Source organism: Sparus aurata, chromosome 24, assembly GCF_900880675.1.
Source record: "Sparus aurata chromosome 24, fSpaAur1.1, whole genome shotgun sequence".
NCBI classification, from domain to species: Eukaryota; Metazoa; Chordata; class Actinopteri; order Spariformes; family Sparidae; genus Sparus; species Sparus aurata.
In genome coordinates this window covers 6,663,779-6,679,419 of record NC_044210.1, presented here as the reverse complement: position 1 = coordinate 6,679,419, position 15,641 = coordinate 6,663,779, and the positions used below count along the sequence as shown (strand labels likewise).

The window sequence follows — 15,641 nt, the reverse complement described above, 5'->3', positions numbered from 1 at the left end:
CGAGGCGCGTTCGAATAGGAAGCACATGGGGAAAGTGTTGTTTATGATCAAGCTAATACAGAGAGATTAGATGGCTGATAGAGAGCTGACTATTGTGTAGATTTCTGGATAATTTCACCTCCCTCGGCCTTTTGATTGGTCACAAATGTAGATGGTGAGGAGTTTAAGGTCGTCTCCTTCCGAAAACCTTGGGGAACACTATACTTCAGGTCAGAACTCATACGTAGAGGCTTTTAGCGTATGTCTGGGAGCAAGCATGGTGAATTCGGGCTCAAGCTTGGACGAACTCTAGACGTACCGTTGTTTTCGCCAATAGACAACATTCACACGACAGCCATTTTTATGGCTTTCCTCAAAATATGATCTCTGAAAGTCCCCCCAGAAGGAGATACAGGAATGGCTCCTGGCATTTCACCTCGTCCTGCTTTATTGGATCGGCTCTTGACATTCTCACACCGCCGCGTTGCGTCGCGTCGCCGGACAAATAAAGGACACTTTGATGTGAAAAGGAACACCGTTTATTTTTGACCTTCTCGTAGACACATCTCAGACGACAGTGATGCAAGCACTCATATCCTGTTTTTCCCATTAAAAATGTCCACAGAGACGCAACATGTAACACCATGGTCGTAAAAGTTCAAATGGGAACATTAAATTAAGCAGTACATATTCGTATCAGGTACAATGAAAACACACAGTATAATTAATTGCCAAGGAAACACAGTTATTAAAGAACAGTTTGTTATTTGTTGTCATACTTTTTTTTTTAAAGTGTACCAGCTTTTGAAACACAGCAACAATCGAGAAATATTGCTCAACCGGAGCGCCGCCATCGTCACCATTTCATCCAATTTCTGAATCTCATTCAGGCCGTTTTGTCCCTTTTTTTTTTTTTTCTTAAATAGCAAAGAACTTGGGGAAATTCCAATCAGGATTCAGCCAATGAGTGAAGGAATGAGTTATGTGCACTCTATGACATCATCAGTGCGCAACAAGTCCGGGGAGAGCCCCCCCTGTGCGTGGCCGTGTGTGTCGGTAAAGTGAAGGTGAGAGAGAAATTCAACCCAATTCGAACAATGCGTCACGTGGATTTGACGAAATAAGACCTCAGAGCGTAAACTGCATGTCAGATTTTTTTTACGTTTTTAAAATGGGAAGACACTCACCGCCAAAAGCGAATTCATGAACCCCGGCGCAAACAGATCACTTAACAGCCACACGCTATTTTTTTTACCAATAGAAAAGTGAGAGAGCAAAAAAAAAAAAACCCAACCCAAATGAGCATTTTACCTTTCAGCCTCCAACAATAGCCTGGAGCCACGACAGTAACACAACTCACATATTATCACATGAAAGAATAATGGCGCGACTTGTCCGTCTGCCAGAAACCAAAAAAAAGAAGGAAATTAAACACAACAAAACTCAAACAAAACACAACACTTTTCCCAATATGAATGTTAATTGCACCAAAATTAATAATAATAAAAAAAAAAAATAGGCTACAAAACTATGAATAAAGTATGAACAATGTGCAAAAACAAGGTCTACCTTTAAGGGAATCCTGCATTTCAAAATGAGCGTAACGCTGTTTCCTTTCCGTAGCTCTTTAAAAATACTTCAGCATTTATTAATTTATGTAAATGTTTATGTAAAGACATCTGAACGGACAGCAATGGCTACTTTGGTTCCTTTTTAATGAAGGAGGGAAAGATCGGGGGGGGGGGGATGAGATGAATTTACAAAATATACATCTATTGTTCTACTCTTTCCCAGCAACCGTGATTGATTTAAGTTAGTATTTGCACTTGTTTGTTTGTGTGTGTGTGTGTGTGTGTGTATGCCGTGTAAGCGTATATGTGTGTACTTTCGGGGGATTTTCAAAGTGCTATATCTGATAAGGTGAAAATTAGAAATTGATTTGTGGCTTGTTTCCTAGATGCAATGGCACAAATACGCCCATCGTGGCCCCAAAGTGCCTTGGGAGTAGGAGTTTCTGGATCGACTCCAGCTCACTGTCATCCGTCTAGATTAGCTTTACTGAGCTTTTAAGAGTCAAAGACGTACAGCATCGTATTTGCTTTAAGGAATGATGGTAAACAACTGGAAATCACTTTGTTAGGAGCCCGATAGTGCAACACCCTGGGCATCACTTGCTTTTTCTCTGCATATTAAAGCTGCATTGGGTGATTGTGCACTAATGGCGGCAGTCAGACCCTGGTGAGTCCAGCTTTTTGGGGAGAAATGTGCTCGCCTGCAGCTGTTTCCGAGTGTGATATTCCTCTTATTGTTTTGCCGTTGCCTCTGGGCGCAAAATTGCGCGTGACCAAAATTAATTTAGGTAAATAGAGCAGATCTGAATTAAAAAGCGTGGGACTCTTCTGTTCTTATTCCAAGTATCATCATTTTCAAAACATTTCGCCCAGTGCAGCTTTAGGATAATTAGGACCAGTTTATGCTGATTTATTCTTGTCTGTCCGTAGCTCTCAGTCCTGGGGTTCCAGTCCCTCCAGATGGTCGGGGATGGGTAGACCGGTGAGGATCGTCAGACACTTATTCCACACGTTGAACACGGGACACACGGGCTGACAGAAGGAGACGTGAAATGTGTGCAGGTGCTGGGAGCCCACCGCGTCGTAGAAGGTCAGGTAGCCGGCGTCGTAGTCCAGCAGGACCCCGACGCGTCGCAGGTGGGGCGAGGGCTCGATGGCCAGCTCTTTGCTGTTGTGGCGAACCACCCAGGAGTTGTTGCAGCGGCAGAGCACCCAGGAGGCCGAGTTCTTGCCGATCCACTCGTGCTTGGGAGCTGACTTGTAGGCGATGCCCACAGCGTACCTGAGAAGGAACGGACGATTTGGTTATCACATTTTAAAACGATGTTAAAAACAGAATTTTTGGTGAAACATACTACCAAAAATAGAAATGCAAACTGGCAACAACTTTTCATCCCAGTCTGTTAACACCAAAGTCACTTTGTCATGCTACTTGGTGTCTGATACAGACACACAAGGCAGCATTAAGGGTTTTCCGCCAGGGTGGTTAATGTAGTGAAGTGGTTGTAGTTTGAAAAACCCAAGTCCATGCAAAGAATGACTTGGTTAGGAGCAGTAAAAGATTGTTTGGTTAGGTTTTCGAAAAAAACTTGTTTGGTTATGTTGAAGAAACAGTTGATCTGTTTAGGTTTAAGAAAAGATGACTTAATTAGGTTTAGGGAAAGACCTTTCGGTTGTGTTTTGGAAGAACTATTCGGTTAGATTTAAGAAAGGATCGTCATGTTTAGGAAAAATTGCTTAGACAGGTTAAGGGAAGCGCTTGTTTGGTAGGTCGAGGACAAGATCCCAACACTCTACCCCTACCCCCATCCCTCTTGGGACTTAGTCGCTACATTGGGCTCAAGTTGATGCGGAGTGGTTTACATCGGAGAAACTTAAAAGCCTGGTGCTTTTCATACAGATACTAAAGTGTACCGTGTGCCTCTTTATGAGGCACGGGCACGCCACTCAGCTAAAACTTTTGCGGACAAAACTCACCATGTGCTCCCTCCAATTAAAGCCTCCCAGTAGTGGCGACCGCTGTCGATGAAGACGTTCCCCACCACGCCGTAGCTGCTCTGGCTGGTGAAGCGATCCTGGCTGTGGCCCTTCTTGGACGTGGTTTCGTCCCGCTCCACTGTCAGGTTATCGTGGGACACCTTCAGCTTCTTGTGGGCAGATTTGGGATCCAGCTTGAACGGCTGGCCTGGGGGAGGAGGGTGAGTAAATGAAAACAAATTGATTTTCGAAAACGTATTGAGACCTGTAACAGTGGACGGTCTTCAAAGAACAGCTAATTTATTTTCAGTTAATTGAATTCCATATTTGCCAACGTGGGGGAAGGAACTGAAAAATCCAATAAGCTACTTCTGTGTGGGTGTTTACACGTGAATTTTCAGTTAGGGTCAGTCCTATATCAAGTGTTGGCTTCCATCGCCTCGTGCTTACTGTTGGTCTTCAGAGTCCCCGGTTCGCTGCTCCTGCTTCCCGCTTGGTTAATGGCCTTGACAACAAAGATATACTTGGTGCCACTCTGCAGACCGTGCACCGTGTAGTGGTTCTGCTTGATGTTGGGAACAATCATCCAGCTCTCCAGCGAGTTACACAGACCTGCGAGGAGAGGGAAAGGAGGGCGAGATAAAGAAAAAAGAGGCACGGGTGAGAGTCTGAAACTATTATCAAGTTTTCAGTTCCCCTTTTAGCAATTAAAGCTTGGATGTGACAATAACACCCAGAAGAGACAAACCATCTCTTTAAAAGTCCCTTAGAGAGGAGTGGTGTACAGCTGTGTGGAAGGTTGTTAAATGATCGGCTGTGGGAGAGCCCGTGGCAGTGGGAACAGGTGAGACGGTGTGAAAAGGCACGAGAGGAAACCATTCACACCTCGTTGGCTTCATAGCGGCGCTGTGCTCTCTCCGGTTTGTGCGATGTCTCCAGCAGTGTGTTTTATTCAATGGCACTTGAGCACCACCTCCTGAGGCCAGAGTACTTTCGTGCGTGTGAGTGTGTGTGAGCGCATCTTCCTTCCATGTCAAGGATTTGCCCGCCTGAGGAATCTTAAGGCAGGAAGTTGGCACTATGCTGCTGCTCTTTGTTGGCCACCCAGGGGCCACAGTTTTCCATTATGGGCTCTCCTTTGAATGTTACAGTGTCACATAAAGACATGCTATTAACATGTTCACCCACTTCTCTTGAGGAACTGCCACCGTGGTCCAAAACCAGCCGAAAAGAAAACAAATAAATGGACTTTTTTTGTTTTTTATAAACAAACCTAGGGAAATAGTCAACAATGTTGTCTATGGTTCTAGCAGTAAACTCAGGTTCAAATATAATATTCTGCCTTTAGTGGAATGTGTGCGAGTACACCTACTGGATTTCTGGACCGTCAAGGCCAATAGACAGTAAGCTCACCCTGCCTGATGTTCGCTATACAATCTGAAAATGACTACGCTATGCAATAGATATGTGTCATTTCTGAGAAAACAATGATTTAAACGTATGCCAACAAAAAGAGCTAAATACCACGTCAGGCTGTGAACTCACTGCAATTTGCCACAGATAGCTAGCTAGCTGCATCGAGCACGAAAGCGCTATGTCAAGTGAAAGCATGCTTGCGAGAAAGCTACAGCTAACATGAAGCTAAAACGTGTTGATTTTTCTGTACCTGTTCTATAATTGTATTTAACAGATCAGCTTCTCATTTGCTAAATCCTATCATGATGAAGAAATAAGGTAAACATATTTTGGCTAACTAGCTTAGCAGAGTGGCAATAACAATGATCTGCCTTTAAATACTTAAATGCAGAAAAGCGTAAGTGAATCTATTACATAAATATCGACAGTAAATGTAGAGACAAACACCTTGAATTGTGATAAATAATCAAAATAAGGTTTCTGATTTAAACAAACTAACCTACAAGAAGCTGAAGTTAATGGATTTTGTTGATAGATAGGTCAACTTAATTTTCCTCAATGTAAAGCCTATGTCTGTTTTTTAATGGTAATGTTTTTTTATGGTGGGAAAATTAAAAAATAACACCTTTATCAACCTGAAACTTTAAAATGCAAAAACCTATAATTATACAATAAAACGTTCAACAATTATAGCTTTAGACAACATGAGAGTACACTTAAACTAAATATGCAGTTATTTCTGTTCTGACCAACCACAACACCAACCAACATTGGGATTAAGATGAAATAGGACATTATGTTATTGAGCGTCACACTATAGGTAGCCTCACTCAACCATCACGGCACTACTACTGCTGCTTGAATATTATCCCCATTGGTAAACACTTTCGGAATTAAAGTTCATTAAAACCAAACACATTGCAATTTCATTTGATGAGGCCTGGTGCGCCGCGCAACAGAAATAGCCTGTCGTCTGTCACTAACATATTAACACATATTTCCCAGTGGAAATCCAATTCAGATGGCTGCAGCGAACAATTACGCGCAACAGTTAACGATGTTGTTTTTTGTGTTTTCGTCGAATTAACATTAGAAGAATTCCTCTCCTTCAACAGTGATTCATCTGAATTGCTGCAGGGTGGGAATCTTCTGGCACGTGACTTTAGACGCAAACGGCGACGCCACTGATGTTATTGGATGTGAAAACGGGAGGTGTGAAACCTCAAAGCGTCTCGGTGAACAGAAGGAGACAAGGCAAGTGAGAGCAAGAGGAAAAATACATCACACGTTAGTTTATCGGCTGTTGGTAATGTGCAACCTCGGGAAGAAAGTGAGCGAGGAAACGAGGAAGGATTCCCCTTCACATGCGGAGCTGAAGGGAAAGAAAAAGGACGCAAGCAACCCGAGGACAAAGAGAAAGAAACGGGGGGGTAGGCAGAGGATTTTTTGCTGTGAGGTATTTGAATCTGAAAAAAAAAAAGGAAGAAATAAAAAGGCAGAGAAAATGCAGTTTGATTGAAAGGGAACAGGAGAGCTCGTCTTCAAATGCCCTGACCCCATTTTCTTCCTTGTAGCTGTTGCTCACTCGACTGTGCTCATGATTTTTTTTCCGGGCCTTGTGTGGATGGGAGTAGGTGTGTGTGTGTGTGTGTCAGCGTGTACTGTATTTCTGCTGTTCTACAAGACATCGTGTCACTACATGTGTGGCTGCGATGCTGATTCGTATTACAGCTGTCATCTCTCCTAATGCGACGTCTCCCCCCTCCGGCGCCAAACGCCTCGTACGTATAGAAACGCAAACTCGGCATATCCACTGAAGTTCCTGGCGTCAAAATCTGATTCTCCTTCCACCCCTCACAAGCTTTCTGTCATTTGATGTGAGGCTGATAGTAACATAAAGGGCTGGAGGCTTCACTTCAGGAGGTTCCACTTCCACCGCTATCGCAGCCTTTCAGAGGCGCACCTCAACTCCCAGCTGCCTCAGGGGCGCTAGTGGCCACAGTGGGGTAGCGAGAGTGTGCTAAATAGTATGTAAATGGTAAAAAATGTATTACAGGATTGCTTTCACAACACTTCATTATCCAAATAACTTTCTTTTACTTTAATTATTTGCATTTTCATACTTTATTTAATGCACAAAGTGTTTAATATTGCCCGTGGGCTAAATGCAGTGTCACCAACTTCTCCGGTGGCCTGAATTCATCATCATTTTCGCTTAATTAAGGAGCGGATGTCATGTTCATGTTCATGTTCACAACTTTTCATCCAGGAGGGGTTTGTTACTCTGCCAGTACGTATCCATCCAGTCTACGACTTTGTCAGTGCTGGAAGCTATTTTCATGTCACTTCTTTTTGCTTGTATTTTTCTGGCTATTGCATAAGGGGGATACCATTTTTAACTGCACCCTGTAAGATCGTCACAATCCCCGAATTTAAAAAAGTTGGAAAAACTAAACTAGCCAGCTGTATTGACACAAAGGTAAAGGAGTAGAGAAAACACACCTAGGCAGTCAAAATACTGTAGGGTTAGTTTTTTTTTCTTAGTTTTCGGGTGATTTTTTGTTGTGTTTTTTAATCAACAGCCTGCACACAATTTTGGTTTGTATATATATATATATATATATATATATATATATATATATATATATATATATATGTACACACACCGGGGGTCCAAAGCTCATGTACCCCCGGTGTTCTGGACGACTAACTGAGCTAACTAGCAGACAGCTACAGTTAGCAGCAGTTAGCGGTTACTCTGCCCTTTCTGTGTGGAGAATGAATTAGACTGCTGGAAAAAAAATCAGACTCCCTGCAAGTTGCATATAATAACATAATAATAGCCTAAAACTATCAAATAATTCAGTCTCCTCAGCCACAACTACAAACATGACAATGACTAGAAAGGATTTTGAACATATTCAGTTTTAAGATACATGATTTTCCTGGTCCGATTTGAGCATTCCTTTACTTACTGGCAATGTTAGACTGTCCAGTGAAGATGGCGTACTGGAGCTCGTAGGAAACCACCGTGAACTCATCGTCGGACGTCCAGTGGACTGCGATGGTGTCGTAGGAAGCTGTGCACAACTCCTCCCTTATGGACGGAGCATTCGGAGCTGCAAGCGGAGGGAAAAAGAAGTGTCATCCGACAAGAACTTGAACTCCAACGCTACATTCCAGTTCAGTATAGTTGCAAATGACATCAGTAGTACTCCACAATGATAAGACACTCATAGGCTGCCAGCCATTATAAGAAACAGTAGCACCAATTAACCACGTACGTGTTCATTCGGTTTAATTTAAGAGCGTAAAGGCTTCATTACACACAGGATTGAAGATGTACTTTCCAGTAGAGTGGTAGGTTGAGCATTAAAAGCAGTGCGGTGGAGAAATAATAAAATATTCAGATAAACACATTAACACAGCCGGGTAAAGTAAAGATCCCGGGCCTTTTAGCGGTGACAAATGTGGGTCGTTACATAACTAAAATAGCTAAATTGGATTTCTTCCACGCATGTTTTGATCCATGTGCACTTTATCACATTATAGTTGTTGTAATTCTACGGGGAAATAAATAAGACAAACCATGTTTGTATTCAAATCATGAAGCAGTAGGGAGAGAATGGACCGAGGTAGGAAACACAGATACAAAGGCGCAGCTTAAATTGATTGTAAAGCCACTTCCTATCTCTTCGGGTGTCTGTCACTCGCTCCCTTTACCGAGCCTTCTGTCACGAGTGGCTGCACATAGCGGAGTGATTCAGGCTGATTCACTTAGTGAAAAGGCCCTCCAGCGAAGCCCTCATGCATCGTGAGGAATAAATACGGGCCAGTCATTTTCACAGGCCATTCAAATCCTCTGCACATGACGCCTCGTTTTTTGTTCCCCGGCGTGCTCGTAAGTCACGCGGAGACATTCTGATCAGAAATTAATGGTGAAAATTAATTTTTCGAGTTAATAGGCTGGGGCCCGTTTCTTCCGACGCCGCGCTTGAAGACGGAGAGACTTCAAAAGAATAAAAAAAAAATAAATAACAATCAGATTTCAAAGCTGGAATAGAATTATAAATAGAGGGAGAATAAGGGATGAAGGGCTCGACTGTGGATGCAACAAAAGGGGACGTTTGGCTTGTCGCTTTAACCTCAAAGAAGATCATCGATTGATCTCGGCTTCAAAGAATTTAAAACAAGGTGTTCAAGGTGTTCTTTTTGGTTTGATCAACACATGTCCCTTTGAAAAAAAAAAAGAAAGGCTTTGATGAAGGCTTTACCGGTAAGGTAGTCCAGACTCTCCAGCAACTTCTTCTCTCTCCCGAAGTCCAGGGCAAACGTGTCGAAGGTGTCCGTTAGGTTTATCTCCGGGATCAGCACTTGGGTTGACGCAGTTGCCATGGAAACCCTAGATGATTACCAATCAAAGCCGGACATGTTTGTTATGGTCTTTGAAATGACAGAAAGACACATACTGTCTTGTAAGATACGCCAAGAGAAACTGGAAATTCAAACATTATTTTAGCTGATAAATATCAGGATGGTATTATTATCAAAATCAGCAGTTGCTCAATCAAAAACACTGAATCTGAATGCAGTCAGCCCTCTGATTAGTGAGGCTGTGCGGATTAGATTCTGATACAAACACTGCTTTAATTCGAAGGACTATAGGATAATGATTTCTTTTTATATCTCTCAGCTTTGTTTCTCCTGAGGAAGCCCATATTGGACACCGGACTCTTCTCTAAATGGCCAAATCAATTAATCAGAAAGCTTAAGCAGGAAGCAGAACAGCATGAGGCCAAATAAAAGATGAATTCCCATTCTACTTGTCTTTTGAGTGAAGTGCATAGAGTTGTCAAAGCTGTTACTTAAATCTGTGTGTGCCCTCTTTGCCCTTCATCTAGAGGCGAGACTTTAGCTTGCTATAAGTGTGAGTGACTCCATCGTGTGTGGCCTTGTGTGTGGGCTGTCCGACCTCTCATTGATGCTCTTGGCGGTCTGCAGGAAGCGAGCATGATCGGTTTCTTTCAGCGTCTGGTCGGCCTGCGTGATGAGGGCTGAGGACCTCTCGATGCACTGCTTGCAGTTGGAGATCTGTTGCGCGAGCTTCCGAAGCCTCTGCGCCTGGAGAGAACGGCAAACGCAGGGAGAGGCGTGAGATTGAGAAATAGGTCCCCATCCAGGTTAAGATGTTGAAGATCATCGGGGATGAGAACGTAATCGGAGATGACGACAAAAAGCCGATTTCTTTTGACATCGCGACTTCTGTTTTTGTTCGACGAAGAAAGAAAGAACCTTCTCTTTGCTTAGAGCCTTTGCTTCTCTTTTAGCAGTGAAGCTAAGCGAACGAGACACTCTAATGTTAACCTTTTCTCTCTGTTGTAGACCGAATAAATGTGGACGTGATTGCGCAAGTAAGCGTCATACAAAAGTTGCTTTCGATTGAAAAAGACGGTAAACAAGGAACAGACATCTCAAGTGTCTGAGCTACTATGGGATAAGCTTCTGCCATGTCCCTGCTTTTACTACATTTCCTAGGCCTGTCGATGATTCTATTGCACACAAATCTGGGATTTCATTTCCCCTCGTCGCTCAGCTTCATTCCTTCTCCCTACAGTGCAGGCGGAGATTTTAGGAGACAGATTGAGGTCAGTGGCTGAATCGAGGTCAAAGGATATTTCATCAGAGGTTTGGCTTGCAAAGCACCCAAAAACGCCGTGATCTCGGGCCAAATCCGTTTATGAAATTGGCGATATTATGAATGTTAGACAATGGCAACATAAGGCAGACTAACACCAGAAACTTGGTCTCAAAAAAGACCATTTTGAGGTGTTACTGATCATGATCTCACATTCCACACAAAGGCTATAATTGAAGGAAGCTGTTGGCCTTAAAACAAGCATCTCGGTATCGTCTCTGCTACATTCCACGGTGGAAAGAAAATCCCCATAGTAGGTTCCAAGTCTCATTAAATACAGCTGAAAGAAAAATCATCCTGGTTTAGAGCACAAGTAAATGTGCCCCCCCGTATGCTCTGGGATCTAGACTTGGCCAGTGCGACTGATTTCGCCGTCTGTTCAGAATGGGTTGGAGGGGTTTGTTTTCTAGGCAGTCGAACAGTTTGCCTTCTGTTCACCATGTAAGGTTCAGGTCAAGTGGCAGAGACAAAGTATTGCATTTGACACAAAATGGGGTCGAATTGTAGCTTAAAGAGATTTCAGTGCAGGCCCCGGATACTGATTCGCATGAATATGAATATGACTGTGGTATACTGAATTTGCAGACGGCATTTGCTCCCTGATGATCATTATGCGCGCTGGAATGGTTTACTCACGGCAGAAAATATCATTTTTAATGATTAAGCAATGATTTGAATTAGTAGCTACAAAAACATGGTTCAAGCATTAATTAAGCATCAGGATAACGGAACAGTTCACCCCGAAATGAAAATTCAGTCAGTGCAAGCAGAAAATCGGGGGAAGTTCTGTAGTCTGCAGAACATTCCTGGAGCTTCACAGCGAAACAGCATTCGCAGCAGTCGCAGCATTCTCCTAAACAACTGGAAAAAAAGTGCTCCGTATAGCTCTTACGCCATAATCCTAGTCTCCGGAGGCCCAGAGATCCCAGATTGATTTGAATAGACATAAATTACACCCCCAGTGTGCAAGCAAGCTTGACCCACTTCAGACAGGGTGAGTGCTAACGCTTTGAGCTTAGCAGCTAGCAAAGATTTCGGAGTAAAAAAAGGATGTACATAACGTCATTTAAATACGATGTGGGATTTTGAGGGCTTCCAGCGACATGGATTACACCTCGTAACCCCGCCTTTCCATCGGCATGGGGGTGAGAAGATCACGAGTAAATGTTTTATTTTTTGGTGAGCTGTTCCTTTAAGTACATTGTGCCGTTTGAGCTGGAAGAAGAAAATGACAAATGAAGACAGGCATATATAAACAACTCAAGAAAATAAATGCTATATGCTATCAAATTCCTCGCCCCCTCTGAGCATTCACCTCACCTTCCCCTCCTTGATCTTGCTGCCAATGATCTGCCTCCTCTGCTGAATGATGTCAATCAGGAGATCGCACTCCTCGATGAGCTTGCCCTCCTGACGGGACGCGTTCACCTGAGAACCAATTCAAACAGAGTATTAGATCAACAAAGACAGTGATGGATGTCTTGGGTGTGGGGTATAGTGGGGGATGATGGTATCTCCGAGGGCCAGGACGTCATTTTCATCCATCAGCAGGCACTCCTGTCTGGAAGCAACACTTGAGGAAAGATGAGGCATATGCAGCCTTTTTGCCTCCTGCTGGCTCGAGTGGTGAGTGACAAGTAAAATTATCAGGATGCCCCGTGGCTGTAAGAGAGACATGACACTCAGCAGCGTGAGTGGCCATGTCCGAAATCACCCCTATTTGCTGTATAGTGCACTATATCAATCCTCCACCATGTTCTGACTGTCTGACTTCGGTGCCCTGCATGCATCTGGTTTAAATCATTGTGAGTATCTATAGTTGTCAGCTTTAACACAAGACTATGAAGTGTCGAAAATCTAAATTTAACCCCCGGACACCCTAACAAATGAGTCATTTTTGATGCAGCCAAGAAGTAGCCCTCAGTAACATGGCAGTCATATCGAGTTATTTGACAAGATGAGGCAAAGTCAGGCACTTGGAACTCTATACATTCCCCCTAAAGTGTTGCAGGGATGATTTGGAGGCCAACCCAGATGTTAGCATCCCCCTGGTTCCCTCAGCAAAAAGCCTATGGGATTTTTGAGCTGGATTTTGGATTATCGCAGACAATAGGTATACGGTGTGTTTTGCTCAGCAAGATAATCTCCACAGATAAACACCGCTTTTATTAATTTTGAAGCAAAAATGGAACCACCAGAGGTAAAAAGCTAACGTTAAGGCTATAAACAAACTACTGCAGTCGCAGGACTTCAACTTCACCAACATACTGCACAAACTGTAAGAAATGTGCAAGATGTGAACTCATAATTAGAATAGTTTGGAACTACAGTCCACCCGTAAAGATGCAACAGTGAGTAGATGAATCTCTATGTTCAGCAGAACGACGGTTAATGTCCCTGACAGCCTCTGTACTTAGCCACTTGTTAGCAACCGCCTTTTGGGTGCAACGAAAGCACTTTATAAAACAAACATGAGGTATTAACTTGAGTATTTTATGTTGTAGAACAAAATTTTAAAATCCCTTAAGCTACTGTTAACCTTATTTCAACAGAAAAACCCCTTTAAAAAACCCATTGACCTCAAGAAAAGGGAACCAGAGTTCAAAACTGCCAACTCATTTCCAGAATTTAGGAATCACTCCTTCCATGCTCAAATGAAACACATATCAAAAAAATAAAAAACGTTGGTTCATATACAGACGGTTAACATTTCAAGGTTTTATTTACAACTTGAGAAGGTAGAAACTAGCTAACGTGTAGGCTCCCAACTAGATCACGGTAGTTTCAGCAGCTGCTGCTAATGAGGCTAGTAAGCTAATCCAAACTGTGGACAGCTATACCTACACATTTCAGAGAGTGTATTCGTTTTGATCACACACTTTGATCGCAAACTAATATATTCAAGCCAATAAACGCTCTGTCCGGGATTCTACACTTTGACTTGGTGACTTGTGCTGTCCACCTTTGAGTTGAAATCAAGCATGGTCCCTACTTTACAAATCTAGGTTTCTACTTTAAGTTCAACCACTTTAATACTTTCTACATGCTCCAACGAGGAGAAAGTTAAGCAATAAAAGACAAAGTCATCGTCATACAACACAAGCCTGTCGCGTAACTTTATATAAAGCATATTTAGTTTTTTTGTGGCCGTGGGTTCAAACATTTGCTTGGCCCGAAAATCCACTGATACCAATAAACGTAAGAAAAATGAATTCATTTAGGTTGGAGGGTGTTTGGAAAGTGCGCTTGATGCCTCTGATTACACCACGGCCGTGAGGGTCTTTGGATGAAAAACTGCATCCAGTTCTGCTCTCTGAGGGCATTTGATTCACTTCGTTGTGGCACCTTCACAGTCTGAGCAGGCCATAAAAGTTGTAAAAGTCCAATTATAAGACTGCGGGCCCTAACATAATGTGTAATTTCTCATTGTGGTCATTTCCTAGCGGCCTCCTTTTCAGCACCTTGTGAAGTGTTTTCTTGCTGCGGCAAAGCGATAGCACGGGGAGCAATGAAAGGGAAGTCCGCCGCGAGTGTTGCCAAGCCAACGACAGATTGCACAGTTTTTCATGCACACATGGACACGCCTGGTACGCACACACACACGTGTTGACAGGGCGTTGTAATAATGACATCAATGGGAGTCGTTTGCCTTTCCTCCGCGGAGCCAAACAAAACTGAAACAGGACTTTTCTAGATATCCACAACAGCAATTGTGTGATTTTGTGACATCGTAGCTGCCAACGGAAACAATTCGCCACCTGGATTACGTCTCGGCGCTTACGGCGTGCGAGACATGCTAAGCTGAAAGCCTCGGCTCTGCTGTACAGGGCAGCCGCGGCAGGGCCCCCGTGCATCTGTCTCTTCAGCGCTGCTAATTGGTTTCTTCGACATCACAGTGACAGCTCTGGGGAAGCTGGAGATTTGAAAGTGCTGACTCTGTGAAAGGCTTGTACACATGTTATCTCTTTGTGGAATTCCGCGCGCCAATTAGCAAACTCGCGCGGATCTGAAAAACAAGGTTGTTCAGGGTGGAAGTTTCTCTGAACACAGACCACAAAAAACACACACACCGAAGTTCATGTAGCCTTTTGAAGTCAACTCCTTTTTGGGTCTACAGCTGATTTAGCTTATTTCGCTGTGTGGTGTTTTTTTAATGCGCTGCCGGGTCGGGAGGAGTTTCCAACAACTAATTAACAACACTTAAACTTAAAGGACCTTTTTTTTTAAATCTCTCCAAAGATGACCGTTGCATTAAACCGGCCTGTCTATGCAGCAGGGAGACGCAAACGTTAGTGAAATCGGTGCCTAGTGATAAGAGAACACAGAGAAAGCGATCCATGGTTTTCCTTCTTGCTCAAACGGTAGAAAACCTACAACAACCAGCTTGTCACCTGCAAAAGTATAGCGATCAGCTACTGGCAAACAATATGTCGTAACAGCCAAAAAGTAGACTAGAATAACTTAACAGTTTGATCAGATTTTGCTGAGACGTTGATCTCGCTCTCTCTTGATCGGACTTAACCCACTTGTGTACGTGCATTCATAAACGTGCAGCTGATACGTGGCGCCATTTTGCAGATTCTTTCCAGCGATACAGTGGTAGAGATGTTCCCACAGCATGTACTGCCACCACTGCAGTGATAACGAGCTGACTAATCGGCAAAGTTCCCGTACGAATGGAGCTGCAGTGGATGCTTGGGCGTTGCCTTGGCCGAGACTCTGATTCCCTCCTCTCCCTGATGTTTCGTGACCGATCTCAACGCGAATAAAGTTTAACGTCCACCGACGTTGCTCATCTGACCAGAACAGCCGCCCACAAGGCTGCACGGAGGCGCGCTTCCATCACGCCGCCTCCAAATTTAAACGTTCTGATAAGATGACGAATTTGAAAAACTCAAAGGAAGACATTTCTGAATGGTTGACTTGTGATGAACCAGACAGTGAACCCCCCCCCCCCCCCCCCCCCGCCTTCCTGACACTTTGGGACCAGAGTACACCATGTG

General features: G+C 43.5%; 1 protein-coding gene across 3 annotated transcripts in view; it reads right to left on the bottom strand.

Moving 5' to 3' along the window:
* Window positions 1–500: 500 nt before the first annotated feature.
* Window positions 501–15,641, bottom strand: part of LOC115577166 (E3 ubiquitin-protein ligase Midline-1-like) — a 70,542-nt gene continuing 55,401 nt past the window's right edge. For all 3 annotated transcript variants that reach the window (XM_030410049.1, XM_030410048.1, XM_030410047.1), the window contains 7 exons: window positions 11,959–12,066; window positions 9,916–10,064; window positions 9,218–9,345; window positions 7,919–8,062; window positions 3,978–4,139; window positions 3,528–3,735; window positions 501–2,832 (listed from right to left, as the gene is read on the bottom strand). In XM_030410049.1, the coding sequence (XP_030265909.1) occupies window positions 2,484–2,832; window positions 3,528–3,735; window positions 3,978–4,139; window positions 7,919–8,062; window positions 9,218–9,345; window positions 9,916–10,064; window positions 11,959–12,066 (1,248 nt within the window). In that variant the 3' untranslated portion in view covers window positions 501–2,483. The remainder of the gene's footprint in view (window positions 2,833–3,527; window positions 3,736–3,977; window positions 4,140–7,918; window positions 8,063–9,217; window positions 9,346–9,915; window positions 10,065–11,958; window positions 12,067–15,641) is intronic.